Raw genomic sequence first — 19,404 nt, forward strand, 5'->3', positions numbered from 1 at the left:
AAGTTGCTTTTTAACCGCGTGCTCAATTTTGATGACCGAGCAAGCGAAGGATTCTAAAATTGAAACACGAGCGTAGCGAGTGTTTCAATAATTAGAATCCTGAGCGTTAGCGAGGGAATCAAAAGAGCACAAGGTGAAAAATCTTTGCACTCGAGTGCAACACGTAACTTTTCATCCCACCTCATCGAGGAAATGCAAAAAAAACAAAATGGCGCGCACATATGAGTATCAAATTAAATAGAAGTACGTATTAAAGTTCATTTATTTGAAAACGCAGTTTAAAAATGAAACGAGGTTAAAAATCTATGTAAAAACAATAATAAAAATTACTTAATTAATTGAATAATTATTTTAAGCAGTATTTTATTTGTTTAATATGTATTTGTTTGAAAAGTCTTATCAAGATTGTCACAAATGGCGTATTGCACGCGATGTTCTAAATTCAAATCACTTTGCCGCTCTAGAGAATAAAAACGACTTTTGCGCTCAGATATCAAAGGATAAAACTACTCTTTCCGAGATGGTGGGATGAAAATGCAATTGAGTACACCTATGTTCGCGGTTGCAAACTCTGCGATAACCTAATGGAGCAAGAACTAGTATTTTCACTGTTAGGTTTTAAAGCATTAGATTTGAGCAGGCTTCTAAGAATAAAAACTATAAATGTAATTTTTGGCATTATTTATTAATTTCTGTCTACATGAAACAGATGGGCATCATTTCTTTACAAATCTAAGAATTAAATCTAAAAGTCTTGATAAACCATGATGATTATCATTGCAAATTATATAACATAAATAATATTACTGGTATCACATTTCCCTCACAATTAGATTAATGCACGTACATAAAAACTAGTGGAATTTGATCAAACGGGTCGGTTTGATTATTCAGTCTTCTCTGGGTTAATAATAGCTGCTAATTTCTTGTCCTCCTGGTGCACCTCATGGTCATCCCAGCCCCAGACCGGGTGACTGCCGTCACCGGTCCTCTTCACGCGCTTCTGGATGACGTCAGTGGACACCGTTTTGAGGTCATATGCCCATCCGATAGCGGCCATGGTATCAATGAACAATTTGGTAAGGTTGAGGGAATAGTCCCCGAGTTCAGCGGTCTTGTAGTCCCAGGGGAAGGTGTGATGGTAGTTGTGGAAGCCTTCGCCGAGCACGACGAGGGACACGGGTCTGGTTTCCACGGGGTTGATGTTCTTGTCGTAAGGCTTGGCGCCCCACAGGTGAGCGGCGGAGTTCACCAGCCAGGTCACATTCAGCACGTACACGTAGCGGAAGATCGAGCACACGAAGTATGCGTTCCACAGAGATTCACCCCACAGGGTGGGGATGTAGCACGGCAGGATGAAGCAGACCAGAGGCATTAGGAACAAGTAGTATCTGTAAACAAAGGAAATATTTTACTATCTGAATACAAAGGCCTTGTAATGTAGTTTTATCTTTTCTACATAGCCTTGATATATATTTTTGAGATATCCCGAGTAGGATTACTAATACCAAAGAAAGAATATATTCACAACAAAAATAATAAAAATAGGCATTGTTACAATAGCCTAAAAAGAAATCTTCGGACACAAAGGATTAGCGTGGGAATACAAATAAATCTAATCAACTATGAACACGAAAAGAAGTCTTCTTCTTTGATACTTACTTCTTCTGGAAGCGCAGAATAGGGTCGCTCTTCAGATCACTCAAGTCGATGGTGTGTCCCTTAGCCTTGATCTGAGGATGTTTCCTGACCAGCAACCAGCCGACGTGGGCGAAGAAGAAGCCTCGAGTCGCGTTGTGAGGATCAGCATCCGTTTCAGAGTACTTGTGATGCATTCTATGATCACGGGCCCAGTCTATGACGGCATCCTGGAAAGAGCATTTAGAAGTTGAGAAAATATTCTTTCAGAAAATTGTCATTGTAATGAATGAACGGCTAAGGACAGGCGTTGGGGAGGCCTAATCTATCAGTAGACCTGTACTAAGTAGGCATACCAATGATGATTAATGTCGATTAAGTGATAAAGATGTTTGTCGAAAATTGCTATAATTAATTTGTTATTAGAGAACTTTCATGCAAAACAAGTGTCTGATAAAAGTAATTATCTATTAACTAATCTGTATTAGGTATTACCAGATTTTTATAACCATCTGCAGAATTCATAAGCGGCTTATCTATATAGATAATTTCAATAATTCTAATTAAAAATACTTGCTTCCTTGTTAGTTATTATTATTTTTATAGAATGCCGCGATAGTAATTCTATTGTGTCTAGCAGACACACGTGCCAAATAATTTATGTTATATTAATTTATTTACCTTGAACCTTTCCTTACAAAAGTTATCATGCATTAATATTTTGACAAGACTCATACTAAGACCCTTCCAAATAAGCATAGGTACCTCACAGCATTGTTATAATACGTGAAAAAAAAGAATATCTATCTGGTTAGTATTTAGTTCAAATTAAATGCTACCTAGGCACCTATAAGTACAGTATTTAACGCTATTAATTGTTAAACTGTTTCAAGTTCTGTGAATAAATTAAACATTATCTACCTTAATTAATTATTTCGTATGTTACCGATGATGTTTACCTGAATAATTGCTAATTAATTATAATTGTCATCTGCGGTTCTCTCACGCAGCTATCATGTTCCATGTTTATACTTTAGAATGATATTCCATACAAACGGCAAATTGAAGCAGATACCTAATATAAAATTGTTTATTATAGAAAGTCGATCGATCACGCAGTTACTTAATACCTGATGATAAGTTAATGTTAATTACTGGCAGAGGGTAATCGTCGATAATGGTGTTAAAAGGTGATTCTGATAACGTGAGTTTCTCACGCGTGATAAGCACATGCATGCTTTTTACATTGACAGATAAGTCAAAGTCACGTTTTCCGAGTATGGAATTGTCCCAATTATTATCCCACCAAAAACATTAAATGTAAAAAAAGCCAATCCTCTACGCAATTCCTCCACCGTAAAAAGTTTTGAGATCGCATAGAAGCCAAGTCCTGTTCAACTTTATTTGTAATAATAAATCAATATTTTGTGACTATATCAATAGTTTTGTTCACATTACAATAATATTGACTTGGCCATGAGCACAATAAACTACAAATATAATACAGCATATCTTGGAGAGGTGAAAGTCAATCATGAAGTTTAATATCACAGAATTAAATACTTTTAGTTTTTTCAATTGTTACAAAATGACCGACAGTCAGTATCATCCAAAATCATGAACTGCACATTTACTATGGCGCATGTTTGTTCCATGGTGATCTCAAATTCCAATCAGTCCAATCGTAAAATCATGTCCATATAGAAGTATCAATTCAATGGTATTTACACATTATTTCAGGGAGCGACTATTAACTTGTGCTCATGGCCAAGACAATATTATTGTAATGTGAACAAAACTATTGATATAGTCACAAAATATTGATTTATTATTACAAATAAAGTTGAACAGGACTTGGCTTCTATGCGATCTCAAAACTTTTTACGGTGGAGGAATTGCGTAGAGGATTGGCTTTTTTTACATTTAATGTTTTTGGTGGGATCTAATTTATTTTTTGTAGGTCTCCTTCTTCTCTAAGTATATAACAAATTAAATTAACTTACGCGCAACTAACTAAATATATAACAAACTAAATATGTAGACCTAAACTAGCACGTAAACAACATTTTTTTAAAATAAATTAAACAATTTCGAAATTGTCGAATTTTTTAATCGAATATCTTTTAGAATAAAAGAGATTTATTTCAGAGGTAGATGGCGCTATCACATGAAATTGTTTTTTTTTTAAGAGGACGAATTGGAATTTTTGGCGCCAAGGATCTCAATTTTTCTCAGTAAATACAAAACGGATCAAAATACAACTTGGTTACCTGAAAGTTCATGATATAAACCTTATTTTGTTAGAAGTGAAAACATGATTAGGTAACTTTTATAACAGAGAAAAATATATCAAACATACCTCTTTTTAAAAAGAGATTCACATATTATGGACAAACGGGACCGATTTAAGCCTCTTAACTTTTTTTAGTAGTTGAGTATATACATACTCTTTAAAATTGTAGAAGGATTTTTTATTAAATTATCATTTCTAAATATTAAAATTACAAAACCATTTTGCCGCTTACGACTTTTAGTTATAAGTTAGCGCGCGTATTGTTATCCTCGCCCCGCTCAGACGCTCCGACCCCTTTTGGCGCCTTAGATGCGCGTGCCGGTTATGGAATTATTGTTGACCAATTCCTCGCCTTAACTAAAAACCGTAGCGCGATTTAGACCAGGACAACGCCATCTATCGAGCGAGCATGCAGTATTTATCGCACTGCATTAATATGAAAGATTTTATCATTATTCATTTTATTTTAACCTAGCTTTTTTATTCAACAATATACCACACTACGTAACAATAAAACAAATAGTAACATTTTGTACATAAATAAATAACAAAGTTATCAATGCAGTCAAAATTCATACACAATGTTCTTGAAAAACCGCAAATATAAATTTGTTTCCTATTTTTTTATTAAGTTTTAAGGTTTTTATAATTTTCCCTTTATATGTAGCTAATAACCTATCTTGGTCCCAAATTTGAAGGTTCTAAGTTTGCTAGAAGTACCTTAGACTTTTGATGATCGGTCAGTGAGTGAGTCAGTGACAAAATGGTGTAACTTTGATCGCTCATAACTCGTAAACTATTTATTCAAATTTCTTGTAATTTTGGGACTGAGCTTGTTCTAATACTTACTCTTGGTCATCGAAAACCTAAACTCCTAGCTTTGTTCACATGGAAGATACAGGGGGCTGAAATAGCCGCGAAACGCTTCGAGAAAAGATGGTACGGCCGTGCCCGCTTTGCTCGAGTCTTGGCTGGGGCACTGCCGTGCCCTCAGATATCTTAATTTGGGCAAATTCTTTTCCTGATTCGGTCGTAATGTTTCAAAGGTCACTCTATAAGAGTTACAATATTCATTTTTAGTTGTTGTTTCTTTTTTGAACCAAGAATCCTTGCTCGTGAATATAAATAATTGCCCTTTAAATCGTTCAAGCCGTAAGAGCTACTAAGCTATAAATTCTGGTTACCGGATCGTGAAGGATGGGGTACAATGTACCATCAATATCGTTGGGTACATTGTCATTCTATGTTTAGACCCAAATGTTATTGCTGAAGGTGACTTTAGATATCATTCAAGTAATTTCCCCCGCTTTCTTGGGAAATGTACCGTGACGTCACGAATGCGCAAGACGTTAACATTTACGCACACATTTTCTATGCGTTTTAACCTTTTTGAACTATGATGCATTGATAGGATAACTTGCTATACTAAGATTATTTAGTAGTTATCTAATTTGTTGCAATGAGTATGTAATCTATACTAAGATTATAAAGAGGAAAACTTTGTTTGTTTGTTTGTTTGGTTGTAATGAATAGGCTCAAAAACTACTGGACAGTTTTTAAAAATTCTTTCACCATTCGAAAGCTACATTATCCACGAGTAACATAGGCTATATTTTATCCCGGTACGGGCAGTAGTTACCACGGGACGCGGGTGAAACCGCGGGAAAACGGCTAGTAGAAAATATTTTAATTTTTTGATTCAGATTGATGGCTCTTGAATAATTGGGTATGCCTATAGTAGTGCACCTATTATGTATTACTTATGTAAATGTATATAAATGATTAAATGCACATCATTGGCGGTAAACAGACAATGGAATTACTTTATCCACTGCTTATAATATTTTGTGAATCCAATGTAAATATTATTGTTACTCGATTTTTTTATCTTTATAAATTATATTTTTTAACTTCTTTGAAATAATGTGAGCCAATTGATATGCATGTGATAAATATTCATTTTCATGGTTAATTAATAAAAGACAAAAGGGTCAAAATATTTAACGATTTCAGAAGACGTAAATGAATATGAAATATTAAAAATATCTATTTATAAGTACGTGTGTATGTAGCTATATGTAGTTTATCGGTAGTGTTAGCACACATAACACAAGTTAATTAATAACTTAGCATGGGATTAACCGACCGTGTGTGATAAAGGTGTCTCAATGTATTCATTTATTTATAATATATTATACTTTTTTTCATTCTTTAAGTACTTTAAAGTGACTTACTTGGAAGGCCAGGGTGTTGAAGAGAGTCAGCATAAGTCTCAGTGGCAGACGCGCTTTGTATGACTTGTGAGCCCATAGCCTGTGAGCACCAGCGGTGATACCCAGGCCTGAGCATATATACAGAACCACAGCTGGAAATAAAAAGAAAAACGTTATTATTAACCGACTTCAAAAAGGCGGAGGATCTCAATTCGACCATATTTTTTGTATTACATACAACTAGTAATGTGTTTTAATGGATCTTTATAAATAGTTTAAGCACAGATCAATTAAGTAACACCACTCTTACTACAGCCTTGGGTAATTATGCTAAATGGGTTTAGTTATGAAAAAAAGGGTCAACATTCTTGTTAAGTCTAAGAGTATGGTAATATTGCATAGGTTTAGGTACATTTAACTAGAACGGAATAATGAATATTACGTCGCGATAAATTTTATGATATCGATTATAACACTCAATAAAAACTAAACGAAAAGTAATTACAAATGTGCGTAACATTTTCAATATTAGAACCTGTATCTGAATGTAAATATTACTAAGTACACTAACGTATTTGAGTGGAATATCTCGTAATGAAATATTAACTAAACATTACAATATGTTTTATCATAAGCCTAAAAGGCGTCTAGGCACCAATATTAATTAGTTAAAGCTAGTAACCTTAGCTCACTAATTAAAATAGCAATAAGAACGATACTAAAAGAACAAAAAGTTTCAAATTGCCATTAAAAACTTTTTTTAAAGCAAGATTGTCATGACACTAATTATTTTGAGAAACGAACGCCTGAAAAAAAATAAAAACGAAAAAAAAAAAGCTTACCAAATATACACGTTCGCCACATAGCTGTTGTAAGGAAGAGGTAAGCTCCATAAACTCCTCCGATATGGAGCATTCCCATGAGGATGACATTTCTCCAAACTATCTTCCATTCCCTTTTCTCGGCCGACGGGGGTACGATCACTGGGGCATCAGTGTCCTCATTCACAGCATCTGTTTCATAGAGGACCCATGAGCCACCAGTTTGCCCTTGAGGAGGCATTTTATCTGTAAATAAAGAAAACCAAAATTGAATATAAGACATAAGACCAACCTTTTTTTCGCAAAAAAATACATGGGCAAAAAAACGTCTCATTTCCATGTAAACCATCGCAATATTGGATCACACAAAAAAAAATGACAGATGAAACAATCCAGAGCGCTCACCTTGCATTTTAACTAATATTCATGAAACCGATAACCCAAATTAAGTGACTAAGTGCTAACCAGACCGCACTCAAATAAATGTTACACCAAAACACTACACGCGACTAATGATATTTGTCCGTACTTTCATAGCTTTCCGCGTTGTTTGTCACAACTCGTCATATTTATGCGCAGATAGTCCCGATATCTTTTAACAGGTGAAGGTAATCATTCTCTTAGATAAGATTTCCGAATTCCTTGATTTCCAACTGTCGATTTGTTTAACAGTTCACGTGTAAAGTTTAAAGTTTATGGCATCGAAAGTTTGGGAGTTAAAGCTAAGATTCGATACGGGCAAAAGATTGGGTGCAAGATAAAAGTGCGCCAAATCCTAGCAGTCAAGTCGCTAATATAATGCGGCTCGCAAGTTTTACATTTTATTCCTTTGTTAGCTGACTTAGGTAGTTTACGTGGATGCATTTTATAGCACTGAAGTTCTGGCTTGTTGGATACTCTTTGGTTTAAAGAAGCATCAAGAAGGCAGGTAATTTATGTTTAAATAGAAAATACGGGAACCTATGTACAATAGTAAGTACTTATACTTTCTACGTAACCGATAATATGGAAAAACACATAAATACCTAATACTGGTTAGAAAAAATAAAGATTCATTGATCTACAAGAGAAAAAAAAACAAAAGAACTTTTATGTTCATAAGCGAAAATAAGGTAGGTATTTACGTAGACATGCTTAGACTTTGTCCATATCGTAATTTAAGAAGCTTTGAAAAGCGATTAAAATGTGACTCATTCAGTCATACAATCATAAAAAAATTATGTTTTTTTTTACAGTATTGGATATTTTGAATTAACGATGTCCTGAAACATGATGTACCTATTTCATAATTTCTCACGGTTACAACTAGTTCCTAAATAAAAAATCGAGTACAAGTCCCGTCCATAATTTTTAATGTAAAATCCCGAAGAATGCAAAAGCTCTGAAAATGGCTTCGCTGGCGTCAGATGCGTTTTATTTTAACACGTCACCTCGCTGAACGTTTAAACTTTCAATTCCTGAAGTTGTCGAACATTCAGCAACTATTTTTCATCTATACTAATATGATAAAGAGGGAAAAAAATGTATTTTTGTTTGTTTGTTTGTAATGGAAAAACTCAAAAACTACTGCGACAATTTAAAAAAAAACTTTCGTTCATTCTTGGCTATATTTTATCCAGGTACGGGACAGTAGTGGACGCGGGTGAAACCACGGGAAAACGGCTAGTGATAAATATAATAAGAAATGTACTTAGTGTTCTTAAAGTACTTAGATTCGATAAACATATAGGTATTTTTAGAATAATTTTCGTGTAAACGAACGGATTTATCTATTAGTTGTCTGTTTCAAATTATCTCTAATTCTTTAATAAGGTAGGTAGGTAAAGTCCAGGGTCTTTTCGTTATCTAAACTGACTCATAAAACTTGTTACTAAGTGAAATTCGGCGGCGAATGATAAAAATAATCATTTAAATATTAAGAAGAAAATCTAACTTGTATGTTTTTTTTAACAAAGTAACCCGACCTGTAATATTTCCCCGCAAAAAATATTTAGCTATCAGGAAAAAGTGCCAAATGCTAATCCAGATGAAATGTAAGTCCTGTGACAATGTCCGTAGTTCCATCTACTATTCATACGATGGAAGGCTACCGAGTACCGCCGAGTAGAATAACTGAGAGCCAGTTGAAAGTGAAGAAGGTGCTATTTATACAGGTCGAGTGCAAACCTACGTATGCAAATACTTATTGAATGTTCGTCTACAGGGGGAATTGGAAACATCTGAAGGGTAGCTTGCATGTTTTATTGGAAGTCACTGTGAAGCTATCGATTCTTTTCTATTTGCTAGTTTAAATTTTAGGTGTTTATTAGGTGCATTAAAGACTGAAAAATCTAGTTGTCATGAGCTGATTAGCTGTTATGTATTTTACAGTATAAATAAATTAACGCATTATACACCTACTTAAATTAATAAAATTATCTTCCAATAAGAAAACTTTGTATTGACTTTGATAGTAGTTGGCGTCCAAGCGTAATAATTTGGACAGTTGCAGAAAATGAAGTTATAATGATGCAATATGAATGTCACTTTAAGCGGACATTATATAACAGTTACTTAACCGCAAAATGAAATAGGGCTAATAATGTTTCTTTAAACTATGTACGTAAATAATATGTTAAACAGGTAACATATGTTACAACATCGTATGAAAGCGTTTTTGTATGAGTATAAGAAAAACTAGACAATTGTTGCTATTAAATGCTGTTTGGCGAACGTATGATGATGGTGCCTCGTTTGTCTATTACAGACGTTTACGTATGTGGCTATAATTAGGCGGTTTTCAATTGTTACGTTACTTGATATTTTTGCTATGTATTTTAAGGAATACAAAGTAAGAAATATTATAAAGAAATAATATTTACAGCGTGGGTTAATAATAATTATGAAAAGACATTCAGATAAAGGTACTTAAACTAGTTACCCAAGGTTTTAGTTAACGTTAAATCTAAATATTTATTGCAAAACTTATAACAAACTTGTGTAAGTGCTCAGAGATGTAAACAAAAACCACAAAATAGAAACTTCGATATTAAAATGTAGCAAGACTATCTTTATGAGAGATTTGGACAAAGTTTTGAGAATTAACATTTTTGGCTGCGGTTTGAGCACATACAGATGTATTTTGTATTTTCTGAAACTCGAATGAACTTAAAAGCGCACACATTGGTATATTAGACGGCTTTATTTCGATAGTCTTTTAAAATGGGACAAACAAAGAAAAGTGCTGCATCTTCGAACGGTTGCTTTGTTCATTCTTTACCGTGCCGCGGTTCTAGTCTCAGACTTTCAGTTTAATGTTTCACTTAAAAACTCTACCCATCTAGTATGTAAGCTTACAGATCTTGCTGTGATTGTTGGTGAGATATATTGAGAATAATCTTTGTTTTAATCCCTTTTTTTGGGAAGTTAAAATATGAATTGGATAATTTCGGAGCACAGCAGATACCCTCGCTCTAAAGTACCTAATCTTCTCGAAAATATTGAATAGAACACCTACCATATTCAAGCCTCTTTCGTTTTTGAACACAATTTCACAACACTAGGTAGGTACTTATTACCAAAATGAGTGGCACTATTATTGTCCGAAGATCACACAGGCAAGTATTATACTAGTAGTTTCGATCAAAGTGACTCACAATATGGCCTGAAATACTAACAGCAACCACTGACTTTTCGATTCAAATTATGATGAAACAATTAGCACTTTTTCAAGGTAATTATAATGGTCTGCTATGGAATCGCTATTTGCGTATATTCGGTGCATAAAGTCACGGTTTCAATAAGTTTCATGGAATGAATTTTGTTTGCAGATTAATTATGATATTGTCAATCTAAACGTAAATTGTGATCGTGTTTCGTCACGTGTGCCTTGTTCAGTAAGCCCGGTTAATCCTTAAGCTCAACATCCAATCACACGTGAGGGCTCGTTTGCATTGGCAAAGCAAGTACCTAGATAAGGCGCTTGCACTGGCGTCGTTCTAAACGCTCCATTATTTGACTAAATATTGAGCACATTTTTGGCAGTTTGCTTTCTAAAGTGGGTTTATGATTCGGTATGCAAAAAAAACCTGTTTAATCTTTTTTATACCTGTGTAATCAAATGTTTGAGGAAATTAGGTACTGCAATGCGATCTAAAGATATCTATTAATTACCGAATTATCTGTGACTAATTAGTCGATATCGGACAAGAATCTTAGTTATCCTTTAATCATTCTTCACGTGCACTTGCACCTGTGTGAACAAGCCCTCGGCTTCGAGTTTTTATTAAGTCACAATGTTGTTCAGGGAAACATAATAGCAACTAAGCTGGCTTTTAGCTTTTATTTTACGTAATATGCGACATTTTTCCTCCTGGACGGTAATCCCTTAGAGCTAAAGGGTAAACATTGCCTAGTGGTGCATTTAGTGGACTTTAACTTAGGTAGATATTTAAAAAACTAATATATGCAACGGTTACAAATCCAGCCTCAATACCTATACAAATATCTTTCAGAATTTTAATGAACCTCTTTTGTTTAACAAACAATTGTTTCAGCTGCCTTTGGTAATTAATTGATTTGGTAAATGAGATAAAAGTTAAACAACAAAAAAGTGAGGAAGTAAACAATTATCATTTCGTGAGACAAAACATGTCGCAGTGTTAAAAATACTTTTAAACTGTTTTTTTTTTAGTTTATTTGAATACACATTTACGTCACGTGTCATTGGTGTCATGATAATTAAGCTGATGATACACTCGCGATCATTATATAGTATTATAAAAATAAATAAAATAGCCATTGTAACACATATTATTTTAAGTCACGCACTCTGTACTATTCGTAACAAAAATAAATTATTGCACTGCAAGTGCGGGATCACACAGAGATCGTGAATAAGTTCGATGATATTAATCTTAGTATTGTACATAGAATTTTGAGTCTTATCTACTTGAGATAAAGGTCAAGGTAATTACGCGATATAATTTGTGCGAACGCATTATCAGACCGAGTCACTTCCCATTGTTTTTTCTTCAATATGACATGTTTTGATAACGCACCGACCGATCGCTCTACCCGATTGCAATAGGTACTTATCTTCGCATAGTATTACTCAACTACTTTAAACTTTCCGCGGTCAGTTTATGGGCCTAATAATTTCCGCCTAGTTAAAAAAATAGTTTCTGTTGCTATGCAAATGTTTGTTATCACTAGTGGGTATAAAATGTAAGTACCTAGTTAGGTTGTGAAGTTCTAAGTTAAAATCTCTCTTACTAAAATGTCCATTATTAAGCCCTATCTAATCAGACTAGAAGCCGACCCAAGCATAGTCGGAGCGTGTAAAGTTTTCATGAAATGTTTTGCTCGCAATTTCGGTATCTCTACGTTCACACCTTTCACACGACTTAATTTAGCTAATTTCTAGGCTAAATGCATGCAAAACATTGAAGTGATACACAAAAAAAAAAAAACATATTATCATACCGACACAGACAATTTACGTAACTTATGTTAAGTACTATTGTATGTTTATTACACTTGTCATAGAATGTAAAATTGAAATTGGCTTATAATAAATTAGATTAGGTAAAAATCTATTGTAATCTCGATACAAAAGTTTACTAAATCTCAACACTATTTATAAACGAAGTACTAGGTCTTAGAGAATGAAACCTTTTTGGGACAATTATTTTAATTTAAGTCTAAATTATTATCGATATAATTAATTAGAAATACATTTTAAATCTTTTTTACATCTGTTCGTATAGTTTTTTTAAATACATTTTTTTTTATTGTAGAGCTACCTTTTTTTTTCTACGTAAGATCGAAAGGAGTGACATTTTCAAAGTCGTTCTGTTTATTATATTATTCGTATGAAAATCAAACATTCCTAATTAAATATTTTATTTAGGTACATATAACCATTTTTGTATACACGAATGCTGTTAACGAGATCATATAATAAGGATGGTAGGCGTCAATTATCTTCGTCGACAATGTCGTATTATATCAATATAAGTTATATTGCCATTTAAGCAGTTCAATATTGACATAATAACTGCCTCCACAGTTTCCGTAGGCATTCTTTTTAACTAATAACATATCGCAGTGGCAGTAGAATAGTTATTATAACATTAGCCAATTTTTGTACCTTTTTTTTTTTTTTAATTAGCCTATCTATCGTCCCACTGCTGGGCACAGGCCTCCTCTCACACGGAGAAGGATTGAGCATTAATCACCACGCTTGCTCAATGCGGGTTGGTGATTTCAGACTATATAGTCCAGGTTTCCTCAAGATGTTTTCCTTCACCTTTTTATCAGCCATTGGTGTCTAAGATATATTTTTGTACCTATATTTTTTAATTCTATTACCCACATTTCAAATATCTTTGCATCAAGGTTGTAAGAATAATTATGTAACTTCATAAGCCCTTCTTATTAACTGTGATAATAGCAATAATTAATCCATATTAAACTTAATTGAATAAACAAAAATAAAAATAATATATATTGAAAACCTTCTCTTAATCTTAATCTCTTAAAAAAACAAATACTGCGCTGAAAACTGCATCCAACAAACATGCAAACATAGGTACACTTCAAACTGAGAACTTCATTTTTAAAGTCGGTTAAAAATATAAGAAACTGTACTAACATCTAGTGATTTCTGTGCGGATTCGCAATCTATCTTTTTTTTTTTAATATTTACATTGGGGAGAAAGGGTAACACTTATGGTATGTCTGCGCCTTTCTCCTGACTGGTTTTGGTTTGGGGAGGTATTGTGGAGGGGTTTTAGATGTTGTGGGTAGTTTGAGGAGGGATATGTTATATCAATTATATAATATATACATACATAATAAATAAAATATAAAACTAAATTTACGGATATGGTACAGAAATGATGGGATGATGTAATGTTGGGAAATGGTGGGATGATGGTATGGTAATCGGCGGTTACAAATGGGCTAGTTGTTGTTGTTAAACCGCTTGAGCTGCCTGACAATCTGAAAAATGTGATTGTGCATGGTGTCCATAGCTTCTGGCGTCAGCTGGGTTATATCATAGGGGCTCGAACCATCCGCCACAATCAAGTGGTCATTCCGAGTGGAAGAAAAGCGAAGACATTCCTGAGTCAGGTGTTTCCAGGTCTGAATGCTAATCCCGTCACATGGACACAGATTATCGGGGGTGATGTGGAAGCGGTGAAGATAAGATTTGTGGTAGCCGTGGTTGGATAAATATTGCGTGATCGCGAAGTTTGGTTTGACTGACGCTAAATATATTTGGAGCTGCTCATAGCTGGGGATAAGAGTTTTGATGTGAGTTGCTGTGTCATAGAGATCAGAGGCTGCCTGGCGGCAGAGGAGATTATTCTTATATTTAACGTAACTGATTGGGATCGATGCATAGTCACAGGAGCGGTGAAGATTGGCAGCAGATTTAGCGGCGGAATCAGCCAGTTCGTTGCCTGGAATCCCGATATGGGATTTAATCCAAGCGAACGATATACTGAGGCCAGCAGACTCAGCATCCAAGAGGAGATTGTGGACTTGCGTAGCAAAATGGTTCGAGCTATAGGGGTTTGCCAGTTCTGTAAGGGCGGACTTGCAGTCTGAAAGGACTGTGGCAGGAGAGGATCTTCGGTCTAAAAGCAGCTTGCAGGCATGCAGTATTGCAAGCATTTCGGCCTGGAACACCGAACAGCACTCGTGGAGTTTCAGTTTTTTAATATATCTGACGTTATTGTTTTGTATAATAACGACAGCAGCACCTACCCTGTCGTTGTGCTTGCTGCCGTCGGTGTATACTTGGGTAGTGTCGGGACCATACACTGCAGCAATTTCTTCCACTGATTTTAACTCTTTGAATTTAATGCCATTCCTGAGAGGGTGAAGGAAGTAAGTTGGGTGGGTGGGGTTTCCAGTGGGATGTCGGAGGGTAGAAAGAAAGAAGCCGTTGAGTTTGGTGCGTTCACAATCAGCTATTGCAAGAATTTTCGAGGGAAGAGGAGTAAGGTTGGCAAGCGAGATTGCTGTGGGGGTGTTCACAGTGCGGAATCCCTGAATAATTTTGAGGGCAAAGAGCCGTTGTAATGAGAGGAGTTTTTTCCGAATGTACGAGTATCGCAGTGCGCCGGACCATATGCTCGCGGCGTAGTAAATGATTGGCTGTATTACCTGCTCGTAAATGATACGTATATTATCTGCGTGGACGCCCCAAGTGGGTCTGACAAAATGGTGAGTTTGTTTAATAATTTTTTAGATTTTTCTATGGTATAGGTTGCATGCTGCGTAAATCGCATCTTACGGTCTATGACAACTCCCAGGTATTTGAAAGAGTTGACAAAACTGATTTTTTGGTCGTCTATTTTAATGATGCATTTGGCTGATTTGTTTGTGAACCCCATTGCTTGAGTTTTGGAAGGCCCGAAGGAGAGCTTGACGGATTTCCCCCATGCTGTGATCTTTGAGAGCATAGTATTTGTTAAGTTTTCGAGTGCGGTGGTGTCTTTCGCGTGGGTAACAAGCAGTACGTCATCGGCATAAGCTTGAAGGTGGCAGCCAGATGGCAGTTCCATTGAAAGAAGGTCATCCAGGATCGTGTTCCACAAGGTAGGTCCGCAGACCGATCCCTGTATGCAACCCCTGGTCATGCTCTTTTCTACTTGGCAGTCTGCGAATCTGAGGCATACTTTGCGGTTGGAGACGTAGTTGAGCAGTAACTTATAAATTTTGCAGGACAGTTGGTGGTGCGAAGTCGGTGAAAGATGGCAGGCCACCACGCATGGTCGAAAGCGGCTTTGATGTCCAGAGACACCGCCACGATGCATTCCCCTTTAGATTTCGCCTCCCTAACGACACTAAGAGCGGTGTCAATGGCTTGGAAAGTGGAGGTGGCTTGTTTAAAGCCGAACTGCATATTTGATGAGGCTGAGGAGATATTTAAGTGGTGGGTTAGTCGATTGATTAGCAGCTTCTCAAGCAGTTTCCCAAATACGTTGATGAGACCGATAGGTCTGAATGAGGAGCTGCTCGAGAAGTCTGTTTTACCGGGTTTAGGGATGATTTTGACCAGCGCCACTTTCCAGGCGTCGGGGAAGTAATTAAGCGCTAGGCATCTATTGAGAAGTTCAGTAATGGTATCAGGAAAGTGAATGGCAAATTGAAAGCAAATGTCTGCGGTTAAGTGATCCAGGCCAGGGGCTCTTTTATGATTCATTTGTTTGAGACAGTTTACAATTTCTGTATGTGTGAAGGGGGGTTCGTTATGAGTGTCAATTGGGAGTTCCATAAGGGATCTGATGTGCTGCTGAGAGGGAGTGTCACTGGTGTCGTCGTCCTCCGGGTAGAATTTATCAAGGAGGGCATGCGCGGTGTCTCTTGAATCAGTAGTGAAGGTGCCGTCCTCAAGTCTCAAGGTGGCGGGTGGTTGCCGTAAAGGAATTGTTTTTATTATCCTGTTAGTCACAGAATACACGTCCTCCTTTGTCTGACGATTACAAAACTCCCGAAAGTGTTCAGTAGAGGTCGAACGAATGGCCTCGGCATACTCCTTTCGGAGTCTGCTGTTCTCATCCAGCAGGTCATCTATGCGTCTGTTACGGCGTCTTCGGTTGAGCAACAGGTGGTGTATTCGCAGTACCTTGGACTTAAGCGTGTCTAGCTTCTCATTCCACCAGGGTGCCTTTCTGAGATAGCCTGAAGTCCGCGGGAGCGTGTTATTGCATGCTTGCTGAATAGATTTAGTTAGTTGGTCGACTAGTGTGTCTATGCCTGATATAGAAACGTTAGATATGTTAGTTGATGTGTTTAGATTTTTGTTGATTTCGTCGATGAATTTTTCTTTGACTATATTCCATTTGACCCCGCTGGTGTTGTATTTAAAGGTAGACATGTTAACGTTGCGAGTTAGAGGGGTTCTGCCGAAGGAAACCTTAAATTCGATGGCGCTGTGATCTGAAGAGGGGCACATGTTGCTATTAACGGTCCAGTCTGAGACGGCACAGTTGTCAGGGTCACTGGCAAGAGTAACGTCAATGATGGACGTCCGTAGTTGGTTATGGGTAGTGGTGACGAAGGTAGGTGTTGTACCCGTATTACAGATGAAGAGATCATGCTGCAAAATGAGGTCGGCGACCTTGTTGCCCCTTCTGTTGTTAGTCGCAGAGCCCCACAGGCTATGCCAGCCGTTGAAATCGCCACACACCAGGTGGATGGAGCCAGCCGTTCTCTCGAGAAAAAGCGCGAGTCGATCAAGAACATTGCTATTGTCCTCTCTAGGTTCGATGTATATGGATACCAGGTAGATATTTCTCTGTCCAGTGCTATTCACCTTTATTATAGCTAGGTTGGGGTGAGAGAATTCAGAGCATCCAATGCAGCTGACAATATTTTCTTTCACAAGTATAGATGCTTTTGTGACAGATTGATCAGTGAACTGAAAGATAATGTAGCCGGGGAATGTACCCATGTTCTTTTTGGTGCCGATTCATACGTTTATTTGACGGCCAGCATGATGAATGCGCAGGAGTGGCGTGATCCGTATGATGCGAACACAATCAACCATCTCAGGATAGAGCGCGCTTTGTGTCCAATAAAAGGCTCGCTATGTCTCGATACTTCACAGATGGTGCCTTTATATTTGCGAATATTATTATCGGATGACTTTACTGACACCTTTGTAGTGATAAAGGATAGTTTCTACTAATTAATTAAACAGTTGACGGTATAAGGAGGCTGTAGTCTACTACGTATGTTACTTAATTAGAATAGTAGTTAAATATATGAGAGATCTATGAAGTATTATTTAATGTTTAGATTACTTTATTGCTCTTTTGCGTTTCTAGATCATTATAGACTAAGGAGTGTTTTATTTTTTTCATAACTTTGACTCGAATAATAATAAAAATCTTTCCACAGGTTAGTTTATTGGTGAACCCTTTAATACAATACTGCTATGTATAGCTACTGTACGTATTAAAATAAAAATTATAACCTTAAATTAATATCAATGACCTTATTAATGAAAGCAGCATAATAACAGTGGACTTACATGTTTTCGACAGGTTTTTGGATGGCGTTTTTTTAAATTAAATTGTTGAAGTAATTTTAATTTTTGTTTTGGATATAAAAATCGACGCAACTTTCAAATCCTTGTTTGTAGTTTACCTTACAAAATGATTATTATTTTTGTGTGAATAATCAAGATTATCGCGGAACAGAATTCACGTGGGTCTTTGTTTATTTTTTTTTATTTTTGAATCGAATGTTGTAACCTAGAACTTGTTATTTAGCATTCCATGAACTATATCGACCTTAAATGCATCCATTTATAGTCCATTCCACAAAAATACGTTTTTACTCTAATGTTAACCGATTCTTACCTATTAGGTTATGATAATGAGTTCAAGATGCAAAAACATTCTAATTAACCGTTTACATTAGAAAAAAAACTTTATTTTCTGAAACCATTTCAAAACCATTAGATGGAACATTAAATTTGAGCACAGTAAAGAAGATTCTAACTTGAAGAAAGATCAAGGTCGGAGTAAATGTATGAAGTAGATAGATACCCGTGATTTATTTACGAAAACTTTATTGACAGTTATAGTTAATATTTTAGTTAGATCCAATATGTTGTATTGTATAAGAGCTGTATTTTTTATTTTATAAAAATAAAATACAATTTGCTTAAGATTTTAATTTTTTTATTTCACAGTTTTATTTTTAAGATGTGTTTGTGTGATGTTTATTTTTTTCCAGTTTATCTCAGCATTTATTAAGGAAGTGCATACATCTATCACTCACTTTGATCAGAATCAGATGGAAATAAAAATATTATTTGCAAGGTGTAATGCAAATTTTGAGAACCAAAACAATCTTTAGGCATTATCAGAAAATTAAATTAAATTGATGTAAAAATCTGAATTTATATTAATGCAAATCGGAAAAACTCGTTAACATTACACAAAATATTAGCATACCTACAATTGAATAGCACTAAACATTTAATTTAATTTTAACACAAATTCACCATTTTATTTGTTTTTAAAGTAAAAAAAAATAAAGCTTACCTGTACTTTTTTAGAACGATGTAACAGCGGAACTAGCAAGAGTGGGTATCATCCACTCAATATATGTACTAGTTGCAGCCCGTTTGGTGTGATTGATGACAGACGCACCGTAGAAGACTGGCAGCTGAATTTCCTCGCGACCGATTATATACAAATGCGATTTTGCTATGATACGGAGCGAACGCGGGAAGACCTGCGTGTGCGCACTTTGTATACGTCACGTAAGGATCTGGGGTCAAAATACACAATCCCGCGTGGTGCCGCGTGGACCTCGGATGTTTTCTTTCAGTGACCTTTGTACTAACGACATTGACGTTGAGATGGAGTCGTTGCGAAGTGCCAAAGTCCAAGCCACTGTGGTCAGAAACTGCAGTGAAAGATTGATT

General features: G+C 35.9%; 1 protein-coding gene across 2 annotated transcripts; it reads right to left on the reverse strand.

The window, feature by feature from the left end:
• Window positions 1-666: 666 nt before the first annotated feature.
• LOC110371602 (acyl-CoA Delta-9 desaturase) lies at window positions 667-19,192 on the reverse strand. Of its 2 annotated transcripts, none has more exons than XM_021327926.3 (5): window positions 19,019-19,192; window positions 6,987-7,211; window positions 6,166-6,296; window positions 1,663-1,868; window positions 667-1,391 (listed from the first exon to the last, which is right to left on the reverse strand). In XM_021327926.3, exons 2-5 carry the CDS (start codon window positions 7,204-7,206, stop codon window positions 887-889), a joined length of 1,062 nt encoding a protein of 353 aa, XP_021183601.3. In that variant the 5' UTR covers window positions 7,207-7,211; window positions 19,019-19,192; the 3' UTR covers window positions 667-886. The 2 variants fall into 2 exon arrangements, with proteins under 2 accessions (XP_021183601.3, XP_021183600.3); XM_021327925.3 differs by lacking the exon at window positions 19,019-19,192 and adding an exon at window positions 7,371-7,527.
• Window positions 19,193-19,404: the final 212 nt, after the last annotated feature.

This window comes from Helicoverpa armigera, chromosome 13 (genome assembly GCF_030705265.1).
Source record: "Helicoverpa armigera isolate CAAS_96S chromosome 13, ASM3070526v1, whole genome shotgun sequence".
Taxonomy (NCBI): domain Eukaryota; kingdom Metazoa; phylum Arthropoda; class Insecta; order Lepidoptera; family Noctuidae; genus Helicoverpa; species Helicoverpa armigera.